The sequence below is a fragment of the Dendropsophus ebraccatus genome, chromosome 8 (assembly GCF_027789765.1).
Source record: "Dendropsophus ebraccatus isolate aDenEbr1 chromosome 8, aDenEbr1.pat, whole genome shotgun sequence".
Lineage (NCBI taxonomy): Eukaryota > Metazoa > Chordata > Amphibia > Anura > Hylidae > Dendropsophus > Dendropsophus ebraccatus.
In genome coordinates this window covers 127,003,268-127,030,454 of record NC_091461.1, presented here as the reverse complement: position 1 = coordinate 127,030,454, position 27,187 = coordinate 127,003,268, and the positions used below count along the sequence as shown (strand labels likewise).

Sequence of the window (27,187 nt, the reverse complement as noted above, 5' to 3'; positions counted from 1 at the left end):
AGACTACAGAGTACAGACTGACCCCATATACCAGAGACTACAGAGGGAGTACAGACTGACCCCATATACCAGAGACTACAGAGGGAGTATAGACTGACCATATACCAGAGACTACAGAGGGAGTACAGACTGACCCCATATACCAGAGACTATAGAGGGAGTACAGACTGACCATATACCAGAGACTACAGAGGGAGTACAGACTGACCCCATATACCAGAGACTACAGAGGGAGTACAGACTGACCCCATATACCAGAGACTACAGAGGGAGTACAGACTGGCCCCATATACCAGAGACTACAGAGGGAGTATAGACTGGCCCCATATACCAGAGACTACAGAGGGAGTATAGACTGACCCCATATACCAGAGACTACAGAGGGAGTACAGACTGACCCCAGAGTACAGACTGACCCCATATACCAGAGACTACAGAGGGAGTACAGACTGACCCCATATACCAGAGACTACAGAGTACAGACTGACCCCATATACCAGAGACTACAGAGGGAGTATAGACTGGCCATATACCAGAGACTACAGAGGGAGTACAGACTGGCCCCATATACCAGAGACTACAGAGGGAGTACAGACTGACCATATACCAGAGACTACAGAGGGAGTATAGACTGACCCCATATACCAGAGACTACAGAGGGAGTACAGACTGGCCCCATATACCAGAGACTACAGAGGGAATACAGACTGACCCCATATACCAGAGACTACAGAGGGAGTATAGACTGACCCCATATACCAGAGACTACAGAGGGAGTACAGACTGACCCCATATACCAGAGACTACAGAGGGAGTATAGACTGGCCCCATATACCAGAGACTACAGAGGGAGTATAGACTGACCCCATATACCAGAGACTACAGAGGGAGTATAGACTGACCCCATATACCAGAGGCTACAGAGGGAGTATAGACTGATCCCATATACCAGAGACTACAGAGGGAGTACAGACTGATCCCATATACCAGAGACTACAGAGGGAGTATAGACTGACCCCATATACCAGAGACTACAGAGGGATTACAGACTGACCATATACCAGAGACTACAGAGGGAGTACAGACTGACCATATACCAGAGACTACAGAGGGAGTACAGACTGATCCCATATACCAGAGACTACAGAGGGAGTATAGACTGACCCCATATACCAGAGACTACAGAGGGAGCATAGACTGGCCCCATATACCAGAGACTACAGAGGGAGTACAGACTGACCATATACCAGAGACTACAGAGGGAGTACAGACTGACCCCATATACCAGAGACTACAGAGGGAGTATAGACTGGCCCCATATACCAGAGACTACAGAGGGAGTATAGACTGACCCCATATACCAGAGACTACAGAGGGAGTATAGACTGACCCCATATACCAGAGACTACAGAGGGAGTACAGACTGACCATATACCAGAGACCACAGAGTACAGACTGACCATATACCAGAGGCTACAGAGGGAGTACAGACTGACCATATACCAGAGACTACAGAGTACAGACTGGCACCATATACCAGAGACTACAGAGGGAGTACAGACTGACCCCATATACCAGAGACTACAGAGGGAGTACAGACTGACCATATACCAGAGACTACAGAGGGAGTATAGACTGGCCATATACCAGAGACTACAGAGGGAGTATAGACTGACCCCAATTACCAGAGACTACAGAGGGAGTATAGACTGACCCCAATTACCAGAGACTACAGAGGGAGTACAGACTGACCCCATATACCAGAGACTACAGAGGGAGTACAGACTGACCATATACCAGAGACTACAGAGGGAGTACAGACTGACCATATACCAGAGACTACAGAGGGAGTACAGACTGACCATATACCAGAGACTACAGAGGGAGTACAGACTGACCATATACCAGAGACTACAGAGGGAGTACAGACTGACCATATACCAGAGACTACAGAGGGAGTATAGACTGACCCCATATACCAGAGACTACAGAGTACAGACTGGCCCCATATACCAGAGACTACAGAGGGAGTACAGACTAGCCATATACCAGAGACTACAGAGGGAGTATAGACTGACCATGTACCAGAGACTACAGAGGGAGTACAGACTGACCATATACCAGAGACTACAGAGGGAGTACAGACTGACCCCATATACCAGAGACTACAGAGGGAGTACAGACTGACCATATACCAGAGACTACAGAGGGAGTACAGACTGACCATATACCAGAGACTACAGAGGGAGTACAGACTGACCATATACCAGAGACTACAGAGGGAGTATAGACTGACCATATACCAGAGACTACAGAGGGAGTATAGACTGACCATATACCAGAGACTACAGAGGGAGTATAGACTGACCCCATATACCAGAGACTACAGAGGGAGTATAGACTGACCCCATGTACCAGAGACTACAGAGGGAGTATAGACTGACCATATACCAGAGACTACAGAGGGAGTATAGACTGACCATATACCAGAGACTACAGAGGGAGTATAGACTGGCCCCATATACCAGAGACTACAGAGGGAGTACAGACTGACCATATACCAGAGACTACAGAGGGAGTATAGACTGGCCCCATATACCAGAGACTACAGAGGGAGTACAGACTGACCATATACCAGAGACTACAGAGGGAGTACAGACTGGCCCCATATACCAGAGACTACAGAGGGAGTACAGACTGACCATATACCAGAGACTACAGAGGGAGTACAGACTGGCCCCATATACCAGAGACTACAGAGGGAGTATAGACTGACCATATACCAGAGACTACAGAGGGAGTACAGACTGACCATATACCAGAGACTACAGAGGGAGTACAGACTGACCCCATATACCAGAGACTACAGAGGGAGTATAGACTGACCCCATATACCAGAGACTACAGAGGGAGTACAGACTGACCATATACCAGAGACTACAGAGGGAGTATAGACTGACCATATACCAGAGACTACAGAGTACAGACTGACCCCATATACCAGAGACTACAGAGGGAGTACAGACTGACCCCATATACCAGAGACTGCAGAGGGAGTATAGACTGACCATATACCAGAGACTACAGAGGGAGTACAGACTGACCCCATATACCAGAGACTATAGAGGGAGTACAGACTGATCCCATATACCAGAGACTACAGAGTACAGACTGGCACCATATACCAGAGACTACAGAGGAAGTATAGACTGACCATATACCAGAGACTACAGAGGGAGTACAGACTGACCCCATATACCAGAGACTACAGAGGGAGTACAGACTGACCCCATATACCAGAGACTACAGAGGGAGTACAGACTGGCCCCATATACCAGAGACTACAGAGGGAGTATAGACTGGCCCCATATACCAGAGACTACAGAGGGAGTATAGACTGACCCCATATACCAGAGACTACAGAGGGAGTACAGACTGACCCCATATACCAGAGACTACAGAGTACAGACTGACCCCATATACCAGAGACTACAGAGGGAGTACAGACTGACCCCATATACCAGAGACTACAGAGTACAGACTGACCCCATATACCAGAGACTACAGAGGGAGTATAGACTGGCCATATACCAGAGACTACAGAGGGAGTACAGACTGGCCCCATATACCAGAGACTACAGAGGGAGTACAGACTGACCATATACCAGAGACTACAGAGGGAGTATAGACTGACCCCATATACCAGAGACTACAGAGGGAGTATAGACTGACCCCATATACCAGAGACTACAGAGGGAGTATAGACTGACCATATACCAGAGACTACAGAGGGAGTACAGACTGGCCCCATATACCAGAGACTACAGAGGGAGTACAGACTGATCCCATATACCAGAGACTACAGAGGGAGTATAGACTGACCATATACCAGAGACTACAGAGGGAGTACAGACTGGCCCCATATACCAGAGACTACAGAGGGAGTACAGAATGACCATATACCAGAGACTACAGAGGGAGTACAGACTGACCATATACCAGAGACTACAGAGGGAGTACAGACTGACCATATACCAGAGACTACAGAGGGAGTATAGACTGACCATATACCAGAGACTACAGAGGGAGTATAGACTGACCCCATATACCAGAGACTACAGAGGGAGTATAGACTGACCATATACCAGAGACTACAGAGTACAGACTGGCCATATACCAGAGACTACAGAGTACAGAATGACCATATACCAGAGACTACAGAGGGAGTACAGACTGACCATATACCAGAGACTACAGAGTACAGACTGACCATATACCAGAGACTACAGAGTACAGACTGACCATATACCAGAGACTACAGAGGGAGTATAGACTGACCATATACCAGAGACTACAGAGGGAATACAGACTGGCCCCATATACCAGAGGCTACAGAGGGAGTACAGACTGATCCCATATACCAGAGACTACAGAGGGAGTACAGACTGGCCCCATATACCAGAGACTACAGAGGGAGTACAGACTGGCCCCATATACCAGAGACTACAGAGGGAGTACAGACTGACCATATACCAGAGACTACAGAGGGAGTACAGACTGACCATATACCAGAGACTACAGAGTACAGACTGACCATATACCAGAGACTACAGAGTACAGACTGACCATATACCAGAGACTACAGAGGGAGTATAGACTGACCATATACCAGAGACTACAGAGGGAGTACAGACTGACCATATACCAGAGACTACAGAGGGAATACAGACTGGCCCCATATCTGGAGAAACTACCCAACCCCAGAGACCGGAAAACCCTGAGCCGCTACAGACTGAGCGCCCACAACCTGGCCATTGAAACAGGGCGTCACCGACACACGTACAAGCCCAGGGAGAGCCGACTGTGCCAGCAGTGCGACCAGGAGGCCGTGGAGGATGAGGCCCACTTCCTGCTACACTGCCCCAAATACTCAGCAGTGAGGGACACTCACTATAGGAGACTCTCCAACCTCCTTCCAGGCTTCTCCACCATGGAGGAAGAAGAGAAACTACCCATCCTGCTGGGGGAAGAATAGACCACAGCGACTATAGCGGCACAATACGTCACTGCCTGCCATAGACTGAGAGGAGCGTGATACGTCATGGACTCCAACTACCTGACCCCGGTATCCCCCCCCCATCCCGCCACATATCTCCTGTTTGCTTTGGCAATGCTAATATGTTATTTAGACCTGCCAATAAAGCTGATTTGATTTGATTGATAGATAGATAAGAGATAGATAGATAGATAGATAGATAGATAGATAGATAGATAGATAGGAGATAGATAGATAGGAGATAGATAGATAGATAGGAGATAGATAGATAGATAGATAGATAGATAGATAGATAGATAGATAGATAGGAGATAGATAGATAGGAGATAGATAGATAGATAGATAGATAGGAGATAGATAGATAGATAGATAGATAGATAGATAGATAGATAGATAGATAGGAGATAGATAGATAGATAGGAGATAGATAGATAGATAGGAGATAGATAGATAGGAGATAGATAGATAGGAGATAGATAGATAGATAGGAGATAGATAGATAGATAGATAGATAGATAGATAGATAGATAGATAGGAGATAGATAGGAGATAGGAGATAGATAGGAGATAGGAGATAGATAGGAGATAGGAGATAGATAGATAGATAGATAGATAGGAGATAGATAGATAGATAGATAGATAGATAGATAGATAGATAGATAGATAGGAGATAGATAGGAGATAGATAGGAGATAGATAGGAGATAGATAGATAGGAGATAGATAGATAGATAGATAGATAGATAGATAGATAGGAGATAGATAGGAGATAGATAGATAGGAGATAGATAGATAGATAGATAGATAGGAGATAGATAGGAGATAGATAGGAGATAGATAGATAGGAGATAGATAGATAGATAGATAGATAGATAGATAGATAGGAGATAGATAGGAGATAGATAGGAGATAGATAGGAGATAGATAGATAGATAGGAGATAGATAGGAGATAGATAGGAGATAGATAGGAGATAGATAGATAGGAGATAGATAGATAGATAGATAGATAGGAGATAGATAGGAGATAGATAGGAGATAGATAGATAGGAGATAGATAGATAGATAGATAGATGGGAGATAGATAGATAGATAGATAGATAGGAGATAGATAGATAGGCGATAGATAGATGGGAGATAGATAGATAGATAGATAGATAGAAAGAGAGAAACAACCTGGCTGAACGTTTCCTCATCGTCTTTGGTGGAACATTAAGAAGGTAAGAGAGCGGTGTAAGGGGGGTTGTCTTACCCAATACTGCTGCCAACAGACCTTGTACTCCTCCTCAGAAGGGTTTCAGAACCGTCCACTACTCTTAACGTGAGAGTGATCCCACCACAGATCAAGAAGTTTGCTATTAACGTCCAGGAACAAATAAAAGTGCTCATTCAATTGGAACCAGGCTGTATCTATATGCTCCCCAAGACCCACAATGGAGGCAACCCTGGGAGACCCATAATTTCAGGCATTGAGTCATTGACAGAGAACATCTCTAGTTTGGTGGAAAATATCCTAATACCCCTGGTCAGAGATACTCCCAGCTAAATCCATGACACTACTGCCCTTTTAAAGAAAGTAGAAGCTATAGGCCCGCTGACCATTTTGTCCACCTTGGATGTAGAATCCTTGTAAACTAACATCACCCACGAGGATGGAGTTGCAGTGTGTCGAATACATCTGGAGAAACAAATAAATCACATAAAACTAATCACACAACTCATTCAATTCCTCCTAACTCCTAACTATTTTGCTTTTGGAGATGACCTATACCTCCAGCAAATAGGAACATCTATGGGTTCAAGATGTGCACCACAGTATGCAAATCTTTTTTATGTCCCTGCTGTGTCCTCCATATAGTAATGTCTCCTGATGTGCCCCCATATAGTAATAATGTCTCCTGCTGTGCCTCCATATAGTAATAATGTCTCCTGCTGTGCCCCCTTATGGTAATAATGTCCCCTGCTGTGCCCTCCATATAGCAATAATGCCTCCTGCTGTGCCTCCATATAGTAATACTGTCTCCTGCTGTGCCCCCTTATGGTAATAATGTCCCCTGCTGTGCCCTCCATATAGTAATAATGCCTCCTGCTGTGCCTCCATATAGCAATAATGCCTCCTGCTGTGCCCCCATATAGTAACAATGTCTCCTGCTGTGCCCCCATATAATAATAATGTCTCCTGCTGTGTCCCATATAGTAATAATGTCTCCTGCTGTGCCCCCATATAGTAATAATGTCTCCTGCTGTGCCCCCTTATGGTAATAATGTCCCCTGCTGTGCCCTCCATATAGTAATACTGTCTCCTGCTGTGCCCCCATATAATAATAATGTCTCCTGCTGTGCCCCCATATAATAATAACGTCTCCTGCTGTGCCCCATATAATAATAATGTCTCCTGCTGTGCCCCCATATAGTAATAATGTCTCCTGCTGTGCCCCCTTATGGTAATAATGTCCCCTGCTGTGCCCTCCATATAGCAATAATGCCTCCTGCTGTGCCTCCATATAGTAATACTGTCTCCTGCTGTGCCCCCTTATGGTAATAATGTCCCCTGCTGTGCCCTCCATATAGTAATAATGCCTCCTGCTGTGCCTCCATATAGCAATAATGCCTCCTGCTGTGCCCCCATATAGTAACAATGTCTCCTGCTGTGCCCCCATATAATAATAATTTCTCCTGCTGTGTCCCATATAGTAATAATGTCTCCTGCTGTGCCCCCATATAGTAATAATGTCTCCTGCTGTGCCCCCTTATGGTAATAATGTCCCCTGCTGTGCCCTCCATATAGTAATACTGTCTCCTGCTGTGCCCCCATATAGTAATACTGTCTCCTGCTGTGCCTCCATATAGTAATGTCTGCTGCTCTGCCCCACCCAGTAATAATACCTCCTGCTGTGCCCTACATATAGTAATCATGCCTCCTGCTGTGCTCCCATATAGTAATAATGTCTCATGCTGTGTCCTCCATATAGTAATAATGTAGTCTGCTCCCACATAGTAATAATGCCCCCTTCTGTGCCCCCCAAAAAGTAATGTCTCCTGCTCTGCTCCCCCCACACCTAGTAGTAATGCCCACAACCCCCATAGTAATCCCCCATGTTCTGCTGTAACCCTATAATAATACACCGCCCCCCCATGCCCCAACACAAGCAAAAAAAACATCATACTCACCTGACCCAGGTCTTTCTGTCTTCACCACCTCTTAGCCACTATCTCCCAGGCCCAGTGCTGCAGTAAAGTCCGAGGGGGAGAGAGAGGGGAAAGGAGAGAGAAGGAGAGCGGAGGTGAAGGGGAGAGCAGAGATTGACTTGGCGTGGGGGCGTTAGAAACGCTAAGACTCTCTCCTTCCTTTTCCTAGCAGTATCTCCCATCCCCCACACAGAATGCTGGTACTGCTGGTGAGCTGCTGCTGAGGGAAGGAAGGCGAGAGCTGTGTCCCAATACCAAAAGTTTTTTTCCCCCCCCACACCTCCTGCGTACCGCAGGTTGAGAAACCCTGGTCTAGATGGTACACCGGAATGGCTTCATGTATACAAGCCCTCTCACACATCTGGTGGGAATGCTCAGAACTAAAACCTTTCTGGAAAAAGGTAGAAGAGATAATAACTGTAGTAACCTAAACCCCTATCCGGCTGTCTATGGCTTCAGTCACACTGGGTCTCCACTCCCAGGGATTCACCCCCTCTAGACAGACACTAACCACTCACTCACAGCAGCCAAGTCTTTAATACCCTTAAAATGAAAACAAGCCTCGCCTCCCTCCCAAACTGAATGGCTGAACGAGATTAATTCAACCTGTAGATTTAAAGAACTCACGATAGATTTCCGAAAGTCTGGAAACCTTGGTTGGGTTCCCACTACGTCACCTTGATTAATCTATGTCGTCATAAAATGAAAAACATAATTGATAAAAAAAAACTAAACTCTGGACGTCAAGCTGGGCCAAAGGTTCATCTTCCAACAAGACAATGACTAAGCAACAGAGCTAAATAACAAAGCAGCCGCTTCACAACAACTGTGACCGTTCCTGACCGGCCCAGTCAGAGCCCCGACCTAAACCCAATGCAGCATCACTGGGGAGACCTGAAAATGGCGGCCACCAACGTCAACCATCCAACCTGAGGGAACTCAGGTTCTGAATACTGATCACACGGGGAGATTTCAGGTTTTCTTGTTTAATAAATTTGCAAAAATATCTACTTTTTTTTTTTCTTTAGAAAAGTGTCCAGTAATGGAGGGGTACAGAGTGTAACTTACCAAATGGCTGCAATAAGACAAAGAGTGAAAAATATAAAGGGGTCTGAATAGGGGTCCACATTCCTCACTCTGCTCAAATAGGACACTTTTCTTGCTCGCAGCTTAACATGGGACCTGTCCTATATCTGTCTGTGCTTCCAGACTGCTGACAGTGCTAGATATCGGAGAGATCCCATGCGTCTCCTGACCTCTATATGTCTGTGCTTCCAGAACATAGAGAAATGCTTATATTCCAGCGTGCAGCTTTTCAGGAGTTTGGTAGCATCTTTTTGACTCTTTGTACTATTGAATAAATGCATTTCTGAATGTTCTGGAAGCACAGACAGATATATGACAGGTCCCATGTGTCTCCTGACCTCTATATAACAGTGTCAGCAGTCTGGAAGCACAGACAGATATATGACAGGTCTCATGTGTCTTCTAACCTCTATATAACAGTGTCAGCAGTCTGGAAGCACAGACAGATATATGACAGGTCCCATGTGTCTCCTGACCTCTATATAAATGTCAGCAGCCTGGAAGCACAGACAGATATATAACAGGTACCATGTGTCTCCTGACCTCTATATAACAGTGTCAGCAGTCTGGAAGCACAGACAGATATATGACAGGTCCCATGTGTCTCTAAATAGCAGTGTCAGCAGTCTGGAAGCACAGACAGATATATGACAGGTCCCATGTGTCTCCTGACCTCTATATAATAGTGTCAGCAGTCTGGAAGCACAGACAGATATATGACAGGTCCCATGTGTCTCTAAATAGCAGTGTCAGCAGTCTGGAAGCACAGACAGATATATGGCAGGTCCCATGTGTCTCCTGACCTCTATATAACAGTGTCAGCAGTCTGGAAGCACAGACAGATATATGACAGGTCCCATGTGTCTCATGACCTCTATATAACAGTGTCAGCAGTCTGGAAGCACAGACAGATATATGACAGGTCCCATGTGTCTCCTGACCTCTATATAACAGTGTCAGCAGTCTGGAAGCACAGACAGATATATGACAGGTCTCATGTGTCTTCTAACCTCTATATAACAGTGTCAGCAGTCTGGAAGCACAGACAGATATATAACAGGTCTCATGTGTCTTCTAACCTCTATATAAATGTCAGCAGTCTGGAAGCACAGACAGATATATGACAGGTCCCATGTGTTTCCTGACCTCTATATAACAGTGTCAGCAGTCTGGAAGCTCAGACAGATATATAAGAGGTACCATGTGTCTCCTGACCTCTATATAACAGTATCAGCAGTCTGGAAGCACAGACAGATATATGACAGGTCCCATGTCTCCTGACCTCTATATAAATGTCAGCAGTCTGTAAGCACAGACAGATATATGACAGGTCCCATGTGTCTCCTGGCCTCTATATAACAGTGTCAGCAGTCTGGAAGCACAGACAGATATATGACAGGTCCCATGTGTCTCCTGACCTCTATATAAATGTCAGCAGTCTGGAAGCACAGACAGATATATAACAGGTACCATGTGTCTCCTGACCTCTATATAACAGTATCAGCAGTCTGGAAGCACAGACAGATATATGACAGGTCCCATGTGTCTCCTGACCTCTATATAACAGTGTCAGCAGTCTGGAAGCACAGACAGATGTATAGTTATTACTTACCATGGCTAACCTGGTTCGGTTCGGTCTCGGTGAAGCGATGATCATTCATCATGAAGGTGTCTACTTCATCATCCAGATCTTCAACTTTAATATTGAGGAAACCTTCCTAAAAGCAGAAATCACTCATAGCAGCAGGAGCAGCAGCGTGTGAGGAGGAGACAGATCCCACCATACTCACCACTACCTGATAGTCCTTCTGGGCGCGGTCATTGTCCTGGATGCATGAGGGGCTGGGACACCTCTCTAGTGGATTCCTCTTACTGTTTCTATCTGTAGTAAAGACAGAGACAATATACTGACTGAATACACTGAAGATTAAAGTGTCACTGTTGTTTCATTGTTTTTTTGCAGAAATCAATAGTCCGGGCGATTTTAAGAAACTTTGTAATTGGGTTTATTAGGCAAATCTGCCATTATCTGCATTTAAAAATCCTTTTCTAAGCCCCCCGAAACCCCCCGCCCCACCGCTCCCGCTCCCTCCTCTCTCTCATCCACTGCTTATTATCAGGAAATCTCAACTCTTTTACATCAGTTGTGCCCTGTCTGTTCTATGAAGAGGGGAGGGGGGAGGAGGGAGATTAGTTGTCAGCAGAGAACAAAGGATTACACAGCAGGACCTGTGTGACAGCCTGTATTCAGCGGTCAGAGGAGATAGCTGGTGATGTAGCTGTAAATTAACTCTTTGTTGTCCTGTTTTGGTGCCTCATCTCCCTGCCCTCTCCATAAACAATCATGAAGACAGGGCGGAGAGCTTCAAACTGCTTTTTCTGGATAAAAATGCATCTTTCCCCTGATAAACCCAATTACAAAGTTTCTTAAAATCGCTGGAACTATTGATTTCTGAAAATTTTTTAAACAACAATGACATTAAGTATGCACCGACTGCAGAAAAGCCAAAGCAATGACCGGGCAATCACAGTATACCGGGCACCAGGTGAGATACTACTACAAATACCAAGCACCGGGCAATCACAGTATACCGGGCACCAGGTGAGATATTACTACAAATACCAAGCACCGGGCAATCACAGTATACCGGGCACCAGGGGGGTGAGATATTACTACAAATACCAAGCACCGGGCAATCACAGTATACCGGGCACCAGGGGGGTGAGATATCACTACAAATACCAAGCACCGGGCAATCACAGTATACCGGGCACCAGGGGGGTGAGATATTACTACAAATACCAAGCACCGGGCAATCACAGTATACCGGGCACCAGGGGGGAGAGATATTACTACAAATACCAAGCACCGGGCAATCACAGTATACCGGGCACCAGGGGGGTGAGATATTACTACAAATACCAAGCACCGGGCAATCACAGTATACCGGGCACCAGGTGAGATATTACTACAAATACCAAGCACCGGGCAATCACAGTATACCAAGTACCAGGTGAGATACTACTACAAATACCAAGCACCGGGCAATCACAGTATACCGGGCACCAGGGGGGAGAGATATTACTACAAATACCAAGCACCGGGCAATCACAGTATACCGGGCACCAGGTGAGATATTACTACAAATACCAAGCACCGGGCAATCACAGTATACCGGGTACCAGGTGAGATACTACTACAAATACCAAGCACCGGGCAATCACAGTATACCGGGCACCAGGGGGGTGAGATATTACTACAAATACCAAGCACCGGCCAATCACAGTATACCGGGCACCAGGTGAGATATTACTACAAATACCAAGCACCGGGCAATCACAGTATACCGGGCACCAGGGGGGAGAGATATTACTACAAATACCAAGCACCGGGCAATCACAGTATACCGGGCACCAGGGGGGTAAGATATTACTACAAATACCAAGCACCGGGCAATCACAGTATACCGGGCACCAGGGGGGAGAGATATTACTACAAATACCAAGCACCGGGCAATCACAGTATACCGGGCACCAGGGGGGTGAGATATTACTACAAATACCAAGCACCGGGCAATCACAGTATACCGGGCACCAGGGGGGTGAGATATTACTACAAATACCAAGCACCGGGCAATCACAGTATACCGGGCACCAGTGAGATATTACTACAAATACCAAGCACCGGGCAATCACAGTATACCGGGCACCAGGTGAGATACTACTACAAATACCAAGCACCGGGCAATCACAGTATACCGGGCACCAGTGAGATATTACTACAAATACCAAGCACCGGGCAATCACAGTATACCGGGCACCAGGGGGAGAGATATTACTACAAATACCAAGCACCGGGCAATGACAGTATACCGGGCACCAGGTGAGATACTACTACAAATACCAAGCACCGGGCAATCACAGTATACCGGGCACCAGGGGGGTGAGATATTACTACAAATACCAAGCACCGGGCAATCACAGTATACCGGGCACCAGGTGAGATATTACTACAAATACCAAGCACCGGGCAATCACAGTATACCGGGCACCAGGGGGGAGAGATATTACTACAAATACCAAGCACCGGGCAATCACAGTATACCGGGCACCAGGGGGGAGAGATATTACTACAAATACCAAGCACCGGGCAATCACAGTATACCGGGCACCAGGGGGGTGAGATATTACTACAAATACCAAGCACCGGGCAATCACAGTATACCGGGCACCAGGGGGAGAGATATTACTACAAATACCAAGCACCGGGCAATCACAGTATACCGGGCACCAGGGGGGTGAGATATTACTACAAATACCAAGCACCGGGCAATCACAGTATACTGGGCACCAGGTGAGATATTACTACAAATACCAAGCACCGGGCAATCACAGTATACCGGGCACCAGGGGGGTGAGATATTACTACAAATACCAAGCACCGGGGAATCACAGTATACCGGGCACCAGGGGGGTGAGATATTACTACAAATACCAAGCACCGGGCAATCACAGTATACCGGGCACCAGGGGGGTGAGATATTACTACAAATACCAAGCACTGGGCAATGACAGTATACCGGGCACCAGGTGAGATACTACTACAAATACCAAGCACCGGGCAATCACAGTATACCGGGCACCAGGGGGGTGAGATATTACTACAAATACCAAGCACCGGGCAATCACAGTATACCGGGCACCAGGTGAGATATTACTACAAATACCAAGCACCGGGCAATCACAGTATACCGGGCACCAGGGGGGTGAGATATCACTACAAATACCAAGCACCGGGCAATCACAGTATACCGGGCACCAGGGGGAGAGATATCACTACAAATACCAAGCACCGGGCAATCACAGTATACCGGGCACCAGGGGGGTGAGATATTCCTACAAATACCAAGCACCGGGCAATCACAGTATACCGGGCACCAGGGGGGAGAGATATTACTACAAATACCAAGCACCGGGCAATCACAGTATACCGGGCACCAGGTGAGATATTACTACAAATACCAAGCACCGGGCAATCACAGTATACCGGGCACCAGGTGAGATATTACTACAAATACCAAGCACCGGGCAATCACAGTATACCGGGCACCAGGGGGGTGAGATATTACTACAAATACCAAGCACCGGGCAATCACAGTATACCGGGCACCAGGGGGGTGAGATATTACTACAAATACCAAGCACCGGGCAATCACAGTATACCGGGCACCAGGTGAGATATTACTACAAATACCAAGCACCGGGCAATCACAGTATACCGGGCACCAGGGGGGTGAGATATTCCTACAAATACCAAGCACCGGGCAATCACAGTATACCGGGCACCAGGGGGGTGAGATATTACTACAAATACCAAGCACCGGGCAATCACAGTATACCGGGCACCAGGTGAGATATTACTACAAATACCAAGCACCGGGCAATCACAGTATACCGGGCACCAGGGGGAGAGATATTACTACAAATACCAAGCACTGGGCAATCACAGTATACCGGGCACCAGGGGGGTGAGATATTACTACAGATACCAAGCACCGGGCAATCACAGTATACCGGGCACCAGGGGGGTGAGATATTACTACAAATACCAAGCACCGGGCAATCACAGTATACCGGGCACCAGGTGAGATATTACTACAAATACCAAGCACCGGGCAATCACAGTATACCGGGCACCAGGTGAGATATTACTACAAATACCAAGCACCGGGCAATCACAGTATACCGGGCACCAGGTGAGATATTACTACAGATACCAAGCACCGGGCAATCACAGTATACCGGGCACCAGGTGAGATATTACTACAAATACCAAGCACCGGGCAATCACAGTATACCGGGCACCAGGTGAGATATTACTACAAATACCAAGCACCGGGCAATCACAGTATACCGGGCATCGGGCTAACCCTTTCCCTGCCTTGTTCAGATTCTAACATTAAAGGGCTTCTCCTAGTTCAGTAGGATACGGCTGCTTTCTTTTATATACAGCACTTTGCCTGTCCTCAAGTTGTCTGCTATGACATTTCGGCTCCATTAAAGGGGGAGTCCAGCGGCTGAGTGGGTCCTGATGTACCAGGGAGTCGGGAGACAGTGGATTCTGCTCGCTGTGATGGGGCTGGTGACGCAGTGCTGTGGAGGGGAATTCTTTAGGTTCACCCCCACCCCCGCGCAGTTCCCATTATGCCTGACCTCTACTTTATTTCAACACCTTGTCTCCGCAGATAGTTACCCCCTCGCCTCCGCAGCCTGTTACCCCCTCATCTCTGCAGCCTGTTACCCCCCTCATCTCCGCAGCCTGTTTTGGCCTTAATGCCCGTGGCCTATTTTTCAAACCTGCCTGTCTCTCTTTATGTAGTGATAACTCTGCGGTGCTTTTAAACACTAAGCAAGTACCCTGTACCCTCTCGGGATTATCCGTGTACTGGGACCAGTCCTGGAGGGTAAAGGTCGGACCCTCCCTTACTATCCATGTACAATGAGTACCACCCTATACCCTCTCTGGATTATCCGTGTACTAGGACCAGTCCTGGAGGGTAAAGGTCGGCTCCTCCCTTACTATCCATGTACAATGAGTACCACCCTATACCCTCTCTGGATTATCCGTGTACTAGGACCAGTCCTGGAGGGTAAAGGTCGGCTCCTCCCTTACTATCCATGTACAATGAGTACCACCCTATACCCTCTCTGGATTATCCGTGTACTGGGACCAGTCCTGGAGGGTAAAGGTCGGCTCCTCACTTACTATCCATGTACAATGAGTACCACCCTATACCCTCTCTGGATTATCCGTGTACTAGGACCAGTCCTGGAGGGTAAAGGTCGGCTCCTCACTTACTATCCATGTACAATGAGTACCACCCTATACCCTCTCTGGATTATCCGTGTACTAGGACCAGTCCTGGAGGGTAAAGGTCGGCTCCTCCCTTACTATCCATGTACAATGAGTACCACCCTATACCCTCTCTGGATTATCCGTGTACTGGGACCAGTCCTGGAGGGTAAGGTCGGCTCCTCACTTACTATCCATGTACAATGAGTACCACCCTATACCCTCTCTGGATTATCCGTGTACTAGGACCAGTCCTGGAGGGTAAAGGTCGGCTCCTCACTTACTATCCATGTACAATGAGTAGCACCCTATACCCGCTCGGGATTATCCGTGTACTGGGACCAGTCCTGGAGGGTAAAGGTCGGCTCCTCACTTACTATCCATGTACAATGAGTAGCACCCTATACCCTCTCGGGATTATCCGTGTACTGGGACCAGTCCTGGAGGGTAAAGGTCGGACCCTCCCTTACGATCCATGTATAATAAGTAGCACCCTGTACCCTCTCGGGATTATCCGTGTACTGGGACCAGTCCTGGAGGGTAAAGGTCGGCTCCTCACTTACTATCCATGGACAATAAGTAGCTCCCTGCCCCCTAATACAATGTACACATAGACATGAAGACACTTACCATATTCCGAGCCAGTGATATTCCTTTCTCCTGCGTGGATTCTCTGGTGTTGGACAAGGTTAGATTTGTGAGTAAATGATTTATCACACTCAGGACAGGAAAAGGGCTTCTCCCCCGTGTGGATTCTCTGATGTGTAAGAAGATTGGATTTGAGGGTGAAAGACTTTCCACAGTAGGGACATGAGAAGGGTTTGTGGCCAGAGTGGATTCTCTCATGTCTGCCAAGATCCGACTTTAAGGAAAAACATTTTCCACACTCTATGCAAATAAATGGCCTCTGGCCTGTGTGGTTCCGCTGATGCCTGACCATGTCTGACTTCAGTGTGAAACACTTCTCACATTCTGAGCATGAAAACGGTCTCACCATTCCATGTGTTCTCTGGTGCTTTACAAGATCTGACTTTTTGATAAAACATTTACTACACTCTGAACAGGAATGAGGCCTTTGGCCTGTGTGAATTCTTCGATGCTGAACGAGATTTGACTTGTGACTAAAGCTCTTCCCACACTCCAAACATGAAAATGGCTTCTCTCTTGTGTGAATTCTCTGATGCACAATCAGGTTTGATTTCTGTGAAAACCATTTTCCACATGCTGAACATGAAAACCTTTTCCCCTCTTTATGGCCGAGGCTTTGTGTGTGGGTGCTGCTATTAGATGATGGATGGGTAAGGTATGAGGGGATGTTCGGACAGATGAGGGTCTCAGGACCTGGCCCCATGTGGTGAGAGGGGTCACTAGTAGATACGGCTTCTTCCTCAGGGACCAGGGATATGGCCGCAGCTCTAGAATAATCCGGAACACTGTGGTTAGCTTCTATTGCATCGGCCACACACAGATCCAGGCGTCGTCTCGAGGGATTCCCACCCATGTCTCCACCTGTTTCATAAATCAGTTATATAAGGAAATAAGTTATTTTATTGATTTCGGAATAAAGAAAATTATTTAACAAAAGATCAAGAAATGAGGCCGAACATTAACTTAACTTATCTACACAAAGACCAATATAACATGGCCTCCACATAACGTACTGTAATACAGAGATATAGCTACCCCCCCCCACCTATACACCCCACTAATAGAGGTAATATATACTGTAATACAGAGATATATAGCTACCCCCCCCACCTATAGACCCCACTAATAGAGGTAACATATACTGTAATACAGAGATATATAGCTACCCCCCCCCACCTATAGAGGTAACATATACTGTAATACAGAGATATAGCTACCCCCCCACCTATAGACCCCACTAATAGAGGTAACATATACTGTAATACAGAGATATATAGCTACCCCCCCCCCACCTATACACCCCACTAATAGAGGTAATATATACTGTAATACAGAGATATAGCTACCCCCCCCACCTATAGACCCCACTAATAGAGGTAACATATACTGTAATACAGAGATATAGCTACCCCCCCCACCTATACACCCCACTAATAGAGGTAACATATACTGTAATACAGATATATAGCTACCCCCCCCACCTATAGAGGTAACATATACTGTAATACAGAGATATAGCTACCCCCCCACCTATAGACCCCACTAATAGAGGTAACATATACTGTAATACAGAGATATATAGCTACCCCCCCCCACCTATACACCCCACTAATAGAGGTAACATATACTGTAATACAGAGATATAGCTACCCCCCCCACCTATAGACCCCACTAATAGAGGTAACATATACTGTAATACAGAGATATATAGCTACCCCCCCCCCACATATAGACCCCACTAATAGAGGTAACATATACTGTAATACAGAGGTATATAGCTACCCCCCCCACCTATAGACCCCACTAATAGAGGTAACATATACTGTAATAGAGATATATAGCTACCCCCCCCCACCTATACACCCCACTAATAGAGGTAACATATACTGTAATACAGAGATATAGCTACCCCCCCACCTGTACACCCCACTAATAGAGGTAACATATACTGTAATACAGAGATATAGCTACCCCCCCCACCTGTACACCCCACTAATAGAGGTAACATATACTGTAATACAGAGATATATAGCTACCCCCCCCCACCTATAGAGGTAACATATACTGTAATACAGAGATATAGCTACCCCCCCCACCTATAGACCCCACTAATAGAGGTAACATATACTGTAATACAGAGATATATAGCTACCCCCCCCCCTCACCTATAGACCCCACTATAGAGGTAACATATACTGTAATACAGAGATATATAGCTACCCCCCCCCACCTATAGACCCCACTAATAGAGGTAACATATACTGTAATACAGAGATATATAGCTACCCCCCCCACCTATAGAGGTAACATATACTGTAATACAGAGATATATAGCTACCCCCCCCTCACCTATAGACCCCACTAATAGAGGTAACATATACTGTAATACAGAGATATATAGCTACCCCCCCCACCTATAGACCCCACTAATAGAGGTAACATATACTGTAATACAGAGATATAGCTACCCCCCCCACCTATACACCCCACTAATAGAGGTAACATATAATGTAATACAGAGATATATAGCTACCCCCCCCCCACCTATAGACCCCACTAATAGAGGTAACATATACTGTAATAGAGATATATAGCTACCCCCCCCCACCTATAGACCCCACTAATAGAGGTAACATATACTGTAATAGAGATATATAGCTACCCCCCCCCCCCACCTATAGACCCCACTAATAGAGGTAACATATACTGTAATACAGAGATATATAGCTACCCCCCCCCCACCTATAGACCCCACTAATAGAGGTAACATATACTGTAATACAGAGATATATAGCTACCCCCCCCCCACCTATAGACCCCACTAATAGAGGTAACATATACTGTAATACAGAGATATATAGCTACCCCCCCACCTATAGACCCCACTAATAGAGGTAACATATACTGTAATACAGAGATATATAGCTACCCCCCCCCCACCTATAGACCCCACTAATAGAGGTAACATATACTGTAATAGAGATATATAGCTACCCCCCCCCCACCTATAGACCCCACTAATAGAGGTAACATATACTGTAATACAGAGATATAGCTACCCCCCCCCACCTATAGACCCCACTAATAGAGGTAACATATACTGTAATACAGAGATATAGCTACCCCCCCCCACCTATAGACCCCACTAATAGAGGTAACATATACTGTAATACAGAGATATAGCTACCCCCCCCACCTATAGACCCCACTAATAGAGGTAACATATACTGTAATACAGAGATATATAGCTACCCCCCCCCACCTATAGAGGTAACATATACTGTAATACAGAGATATAGCTACCCCCCCCCACCTATAGACCCCACTAATAGAGGTAACATATACTGTAATACAGAGATATATAGCTACCCCCCCACCTATAGACCCCACTAATAGAGGTAACATATACTGTAATACAGAGATATATAGCTACCCCCCCCCCCACCTATAGACCCCACTAATAGAGGTAACATATACTGTAATAGAGATATATAGCTACCCCCCCCCCCCACCTATAGACCCCACTAATAGAGGTAACATATACTGTAATACAGAGATATATAGCTACCCCCCCCCCCCACCTATAGACCCCACTAATAGAGGTAATATATACTGTAATACAGAGATATATAGCTACCCCCCCCCACCTATAGACCCCACTAATAGAGGTAACATATACTGTAATACAGAGATATAGCTACCCCCCCCCACCTATAGACCCCACTAATAGAGGTAACATATACTGTAATACAGAGATATAGCTACCCCCCCCCCACCTATAGACCCCACTAATAGAGGTAACATATACTGTAATACAGAGATATAGCTACCCCCCCCCACCTATAGACCCCACTAATAGAGGTAACATATACTGTAATAGAGATATATAGCTACCCCCCCCCCCCCCACCTATAGACCCCACTAATAGAGGTAACATATACTGTAATACAGAGATATATAGCTACCCCCCCCCCCCCACCTATAGACCCCACTAATAGAGGTAATATATACTGTAATACAGAGATATATAGCTACCCCCCCCACCTATAGACCCCACTAATAGAGGTAACATATACTGTAATACAGAGATATAGCTACCCCCCCCCCCACCTATAGACCCCACTAATAGAGGTAACATATACTGTAATACAGAGATATAGCTACCCCCCCCCCACCTATAGACCCCACTAATAGAGGTAACATATACTGTAATACAGAGATATAGCTACCCCCCCCCACCTATAGACCCCACTAATAGAGGTAACATATACTGTAATACAGAGATATATAGCTACCCCCCCCCCACCTATAGACCCCACTAATAGAGGTAACATATACTGTAATACAGAGATATATAGCTACCCCCCCACCACCTATAGACCCCACTAATAGAGGTAACATATACTGTAATACAGAGATATATAGCTACCCCCCCACCTATAGACCCCACTAATAGAGGTAACATATACTGTAATACAGAGATATATAGCTACCCCCCCCCACCTATAGACCCCACTAATAGAGGTAACATATACTGTAATACAGAGATATATAGCTACCCCCCCCCCACCTATAGACCCCACTAATAGAGGTAACATATACTGTAATACAGAGATATATAGCTACCCCCCCCCCCACCTATAGAGGTAACATATACTGTAATACAGAGATATATAGCTACCCCCCCCCCACCTATAGACCCCACTAATAGAGGTAATATATACTGTAATACAGAGATATATAGCTACCCCCCCCCCACCTATACACCCCACTAATAGAGGTAATATATACTGTAATACAGAGATATATAGCTACCCCCCCACCACCTATAGACCCCAGGTCCAGGGAGTGGACTGCTGAGGACTGGGGGAAAGTCCCATCTCCGATTGTTTGGGACATCTGGAAAACAGCTTATTGGGAGAAGACGAGGTGAGCGCTACCACCAGTCTTGTCTCACGCCAACGGTAACCGGCATCCTGAAACCATTCATGTGTGGGGTTGCTTCTCAGCCAAGGGAATCGGCTCTCTCACAGTCTCACAGCCTAAAAACTCAGCCATGACTAAAGAATGGGACCAGAATGTCCTCCGAGAGCAACTTCTCCCAACCGTCCAAGAGCAGTTTGGCCACCAACAATGCCTTTTCCAGCATGATGGAGCACCTGCCATAAAGCAAATAACTAAATGGCTCAGGGAACAAAACTGAGAGATTTTGGGTCCATGGCCTGGAAACTGCAAATATTATAGACTTGCTGCAGTAACTCATCTATCTGTCAGTATAGGCTTCTGTTACTCAGAATATGATTGCAATTATATTTCTGTATGTGATAAAAACATCTGACAAACACACAGAAAAACCAGAGGGCAGAGGATCATGGGAAAATAGAAGATTTGTGTCATTCTCAGAACTTTTGGCCATGACTGTATAATGGTAGTACAATGTATGGTGGAGCAGGATTGTGTATGCACTAATTATTATAAGCTGCAGGTTTTCTGCACACACACCTTGCTTACTTTGGATTTTCACTGGGGGGGAGGGTCAATAGCGTGGTGTGGGCACCAGGGAAGGAAAGGGGCAGCCTTTCAGGTTTCACCTCAGTCAGCAGAAACCCTGGAATCGGCCCAGGGGATATCTATGGGAGGTACCCACATAAAGTAGTGGCATACACGGATGACTTGCTCTTCTCCCTGTCCTCCCTCAGGATCTCTCTTCCCAAGCTTCTAGCAGTACCCAATCACATTTTAAGATAAATTATGAGAAATCGGAGGCCCTAAATGTTTCCCTCTCCCCGTCATTGATCTAGGTCCTCCAACAATCTCTCTCCTTTCGCTGGTCCAGAGACTATGTCCTATCTGGGAACCTAATAAGTAGTGGGACTGTGGTTGAAGCGCTATAATACATCTTATAGCGTATATTCGCAATTACATATACATGTATACATTAAACACAAACAAACTAGATGGTTATGATTATTTACAAGTGTTCGGGATGAGAGATGGGTCACCCCTGTTGCGCCCTGCCTGTTGTTGGGGGGGCCCCAAATGTCAGGAGGGACTAACCCTATACTTGGGTTGTGGTTGTCTGTCCAGTCACTGATGTCAATGGTCTTGGGTACATTTAGATCAATACATGATGTAAACAATGGCAGGTATAGAGATAGGTTGTCAATTATTGTTACGAAATCCCTTCCTCTGTTTTTCCAACGCGTTTCCCATGTTCTGTAGCGACAAATTCCTCAGGGAATAGGAAGAGTGTCGGTAAATGTTTGGGATATGCCTTGATTGGGATGAAAGTCTGATCCAATGGAGGCTGATGTTCACATTCTGATGTCAGTTGGTGTATGTGTGTGTGTGTGTGTGTGTGGGGGGGGGGGGGATTTGGGTAACCCAATGGAGATATGAGGGGATGCCACTAGACACTCCAATGTCCGTCAAGTAGCAAATCTGGGAGATGACCCCTAGGATAATAACTAGTCCAAAGTGATGTCCGGTCTACTCTAGAGATCATTTGTCCCTTCCTTGTGGCCTGGTATAGGATCCTTAGATGCTTGATAAGCCCGTTCCAGGATATCAATGTGTCACAATGTTTCCCTGTGCAGAGTGATGCGTTGCAGGGCGTGCACTGAAGCCGGTCGGTAGTCTCACTGGTGCCGAGAGCGATGCCGTCTGATGCCGTATTATAGCGCTTCAACCACAGTCCTACTACTTGTTTGATTCTGTTTAAAAGCTTAGGACTGTGGGAAGTCAAGACCCATATAATCCACGGATTCCTCGACCCAACCATAGGACTATCTGGGAACGTGTTTCTCACCTATATGAGGCCAATTTTTTCCCCTTCCTACAGAGGATCAAACAGGACCAGGAATGGTGGTTGAAGGGTCCGGTCACCTGGTTTGGCAGATATTCAGTAATAAAAAAACATCTTGCCCAGACTCTTGCATCTCTTCCCGCCTCACTAGTCCACATACCACGTGCCTTTCTGAAATCAGCGACTTCCCTACTGGATAAATGTGTATTGGCAAATAAGCCGTCCCGCACTGCCCACTCGGTTTTATTTCACAGGAAATACAATGGTGGAATTGGGCTTCCAGATATTTCTGTTTACCATCAAGCTTCCCATCTGGTAAAGGTTGTGAACTGGTGTCACCACCGGGAGAACAAATAATTGGTTTCTATGGAACAGACGCGTCTTCAGCTACCTCTTCGAATGTTACCAGGGCTCGAGTCCCAGAGCCCCCTAGACACGCGGCTACATCCTACAATTGGACCCACCCTGAAAATTGTGTCCTCTTCTTTCCCTAAAGATGGCATCTCCCCATGGCCTTCCCCATTCTACCCCATCTCAGGGAACCTAGTCTTTCCCTGACCTAGAACGGGGAGCCTTTGGTAGCTGCATCCAGACCAGAAAGGGTAGAGCTCAGCACCTTCTCTCAGGTGATACTTGGAACACGGCGCAAGACCTCCTGGCCGCCATTGAACCTTGTCCGCTCACATCCTGGCAGGTACAGTAGCTGCGCCACTTCCTGACTTCTATGCCTGATCCTAAGGGGCATGCTCGCTCTAAAACTGCCTTTAAGTGCTTCTGTTACTCTGCAGGCACTTTTGAACATGTCTTATCATACATATACCAACTGTTGATTGCCCCCTCTAACCAACGTCCCCCCTATCCCATGGGACGTCAATTTCAAGCCGGATTCAGGAGGCTGGCTTTAACCCTTAGAAGACCCGGCCAATTTCAATTTTTGCATTTTCGTTTTTTCCTCCTTGTGTATATAAGGCCATACATAGCACTTGAATTTTTTTTACCTAGAAACCCACATGAGACCTTATTTTTTGCGCCACTAATTGTACTTTGCAATGACAGGCGGAATTTTTTCATAAAAAAACTGCAAAACCAGAAAAAAATAAATGTGTGGTGAAATTGAAAAAAAAAACAAAAAAAAACAAAACACTTTTTTTTTCATTTGGAGGGTTCTTGTTTTTACGCCATTCGCCCTGGGGTAAAACTGACTTGTTATCTATGTTCGTTATGATTAAAACGATATATAACATGTATAACTTATATTGTATCTGATGGCCTGGAAAAAATTCTAACCATTGTTACCAAATATACGTTCCTTACAATCGCTCCATTCCCAGGCTTATAGCGCTTTTATCCTTTGGTCTATGGGGCGGTGTCAGGTGACATTTTTTGCGCCATGATCTGTACATCGGTATCGGTACCTTGATTGCGCATATACGACTTTTTGATCGCTTATTACAATTTTTCTGGATTTGATGCGACCAAAAATGTGCAATTTTGCACTTTAGAATTTTTTTGCACTGACGCCATTTACCGTGCGAGATCAGGAATGTGATTAATTAATAGTTCTGGCGATTACGCACGCGGCGATAGCAAACATGTTTATTTATTTTTAACTATAACATGGGAAAACGGGGGTGATTCAAACTTTTATTAGGGGAGGTTTTTTTTTTATTTTACTAATAATTACACTTTTTTAACACATATACTAGAAGCCCCCCTGGCGTTAGGGTTATTCCCCCCCTGGGGTTAGGGTTATTCCCCCCCTGGGGTTAGGGTTATTACCCCCCCTGGGGAACCTCTAGTATAAGCACACTATACTGCATAGATCAATGAGGTCGGCACTCGCTTTCGGCTGCTGCAGCCAAAAACAACCGAGTGCCGAGCCGGGATCAGCACCATTACGGCGCAGACCCTGGCAGGTACTGGACACGGGGATCGCCCCTCCACGATCGCACGAGGGGGGGGGGTTGCCATCCCCCCTCTAGACACCAGGGATAAGGCTGCATATACTAATCAGATACAGCTGTCAACTTTGACAGCTGCATCTGATTACATAATTAGCGAGCACGCTAATAGCTGCGGTCCCGGGCTACAAGCGGCATCCGGAGCCGGCGTGCGGCCCTGCTCTGTACACCCCTAGGTGGTCCAGGACGTATGGGTACGCCCCGGGTTGTCTAGGGGTTAAGCTTGATGTCGGCTGATTGTTGTCTTGAACATGTTGAAACAACAGCAACCAGGATAGCAAAGAAAGTGAGTGCAATGGCTCGATGGTCTCCTCTGTCAGACAATGCGATTAGATTTATCAGCGATTGGGACACTCCTCTTCCCCCCAAGGTGTGTGCCCTGTCTATGTACTGTTTGGACTGTGGAGGATTAGTACCATCTATTGTCCGTAATGCTGGGATCGCATTAATACGAGGGGAGAGTTTAGGCATTGCCAGAAGCGTACCACCGGGCTGAAACCCGAGCGGTGTCCAGAGAAGACTACGTCCAACAATCTAGAGATTTTTTTAAAGACAAACTATCTTCCCTTCTGTAGACGAGTGGCTATCCTCCTAGAGATCCCCCTAATCGTGGCCTTGTGCGCCTCTCTATTAACCAAAGAAGAGGTCTCCTGTGCTACATGTATACAGGAATGGGCCTGTAATTCAGCCAATACTCCATCATGGGAAGAAAGTTGGGGTGGACCAAAAAGACTTGAGTGTGAGTGCACCGCATCCCACTCCAAAGCACACGACCAGGGTGAAGGATCCCCCGCCCAGCCAGTCAGTGATTGGGGACAGCTCTGCAGTCACTGATTGGCTGATGGGGCATCCATCAGGCAGGTCAGACATTTCCATCCCCACATCAACAGACAATGCCTTTAGCCGGGGGTCCCGGACCTCATGGGCACAGGGAGAGGTCCCAAGTTGTTGCCTATTGTGTTCACCCTGCAAGCTGGACTTCTCCTTTAAAAATCGGCCTACAGAATGAGGGGGGAAAAAGAAACAAAAAACTTGACCTCAATTAGGGGCGCAGTAAGAAAGAAAAGGAGAACCTCGAATAGAACCCGTTACTAGTAAGTACCGTCCCTCAGGGTCACCATAGGTGACTGACAACAGTAAGTCACCCACACTAGAAAAGACCATGCCAAAAGGACAGGGAGGGACAGAAGGGGACAGGACATAAGGACAGGACATAAGGACAGGACATAAGGGGACAGGGAGCGACAGAAGGGGACAGGGAGCGACAAGAAGGACAGGACAGAAGGACAGGACAGAAGGGGACAGGGAGCGACAAGAAGGACAGGGAGCGACAAGAAGGACAGGACAGAAGGACAGGACAGAAAGACAGGACAGAAGGGGACAGGGAGCGACAGAAGGGGACAGGGAGCGACAAGAAGGACAGGACAGAAGGACAGGACAGAAGGACAGGACAGAAGGGGACAGGGAGCGACAGAAGGGGACAGGGAGCGACAAGAAGGACAGGACAGAAGGACAGGACAGAAGGACAGGACAGAAGGGGACAGGGAGCGACAGAAGGGGACAGGGAGCGACAAGAAGGACAGGACAGAAGG

At 46.4% G+C, this 27,187-nt stretch overlaps 1 protein-coding gene across 3 annotated transcripts in view; it reads right to left on the bottom strand.

Moving 5' to 3' along the window:
- LOC138799936 (zinc finger protein 420-like) overlaps positions 1–27,187 on the bottom strand; it is a 98,669-nt gene that overhangs the window by 35,216 nt on the left and 36,266 nt on the right. For 2 of the 3 annotated variants that reach the window (XM_069981718.1, XM_069981720.1), the window contains exons 8-10: positions 16,812–17,690; positions 11,119–11,210; positions 10,941–11,046 (exon numbers count right to left, since the gene is read on the bottom strand). In XM_069981718.1, coding sequence (XP_069837819.1) covers positions 10,941–11,046; positions 11,119–11,210; positions 16,812–17,690 — 1,077 coding nt within the window. The remainder of the gene's footprint in view (positions 1–10,940; positions 11,047–11,118; positions 11,211–16,811; positions 17,691–27,187) is intronic. The other variant, XM_069981719.1, reaches the window with a different exon arrangement.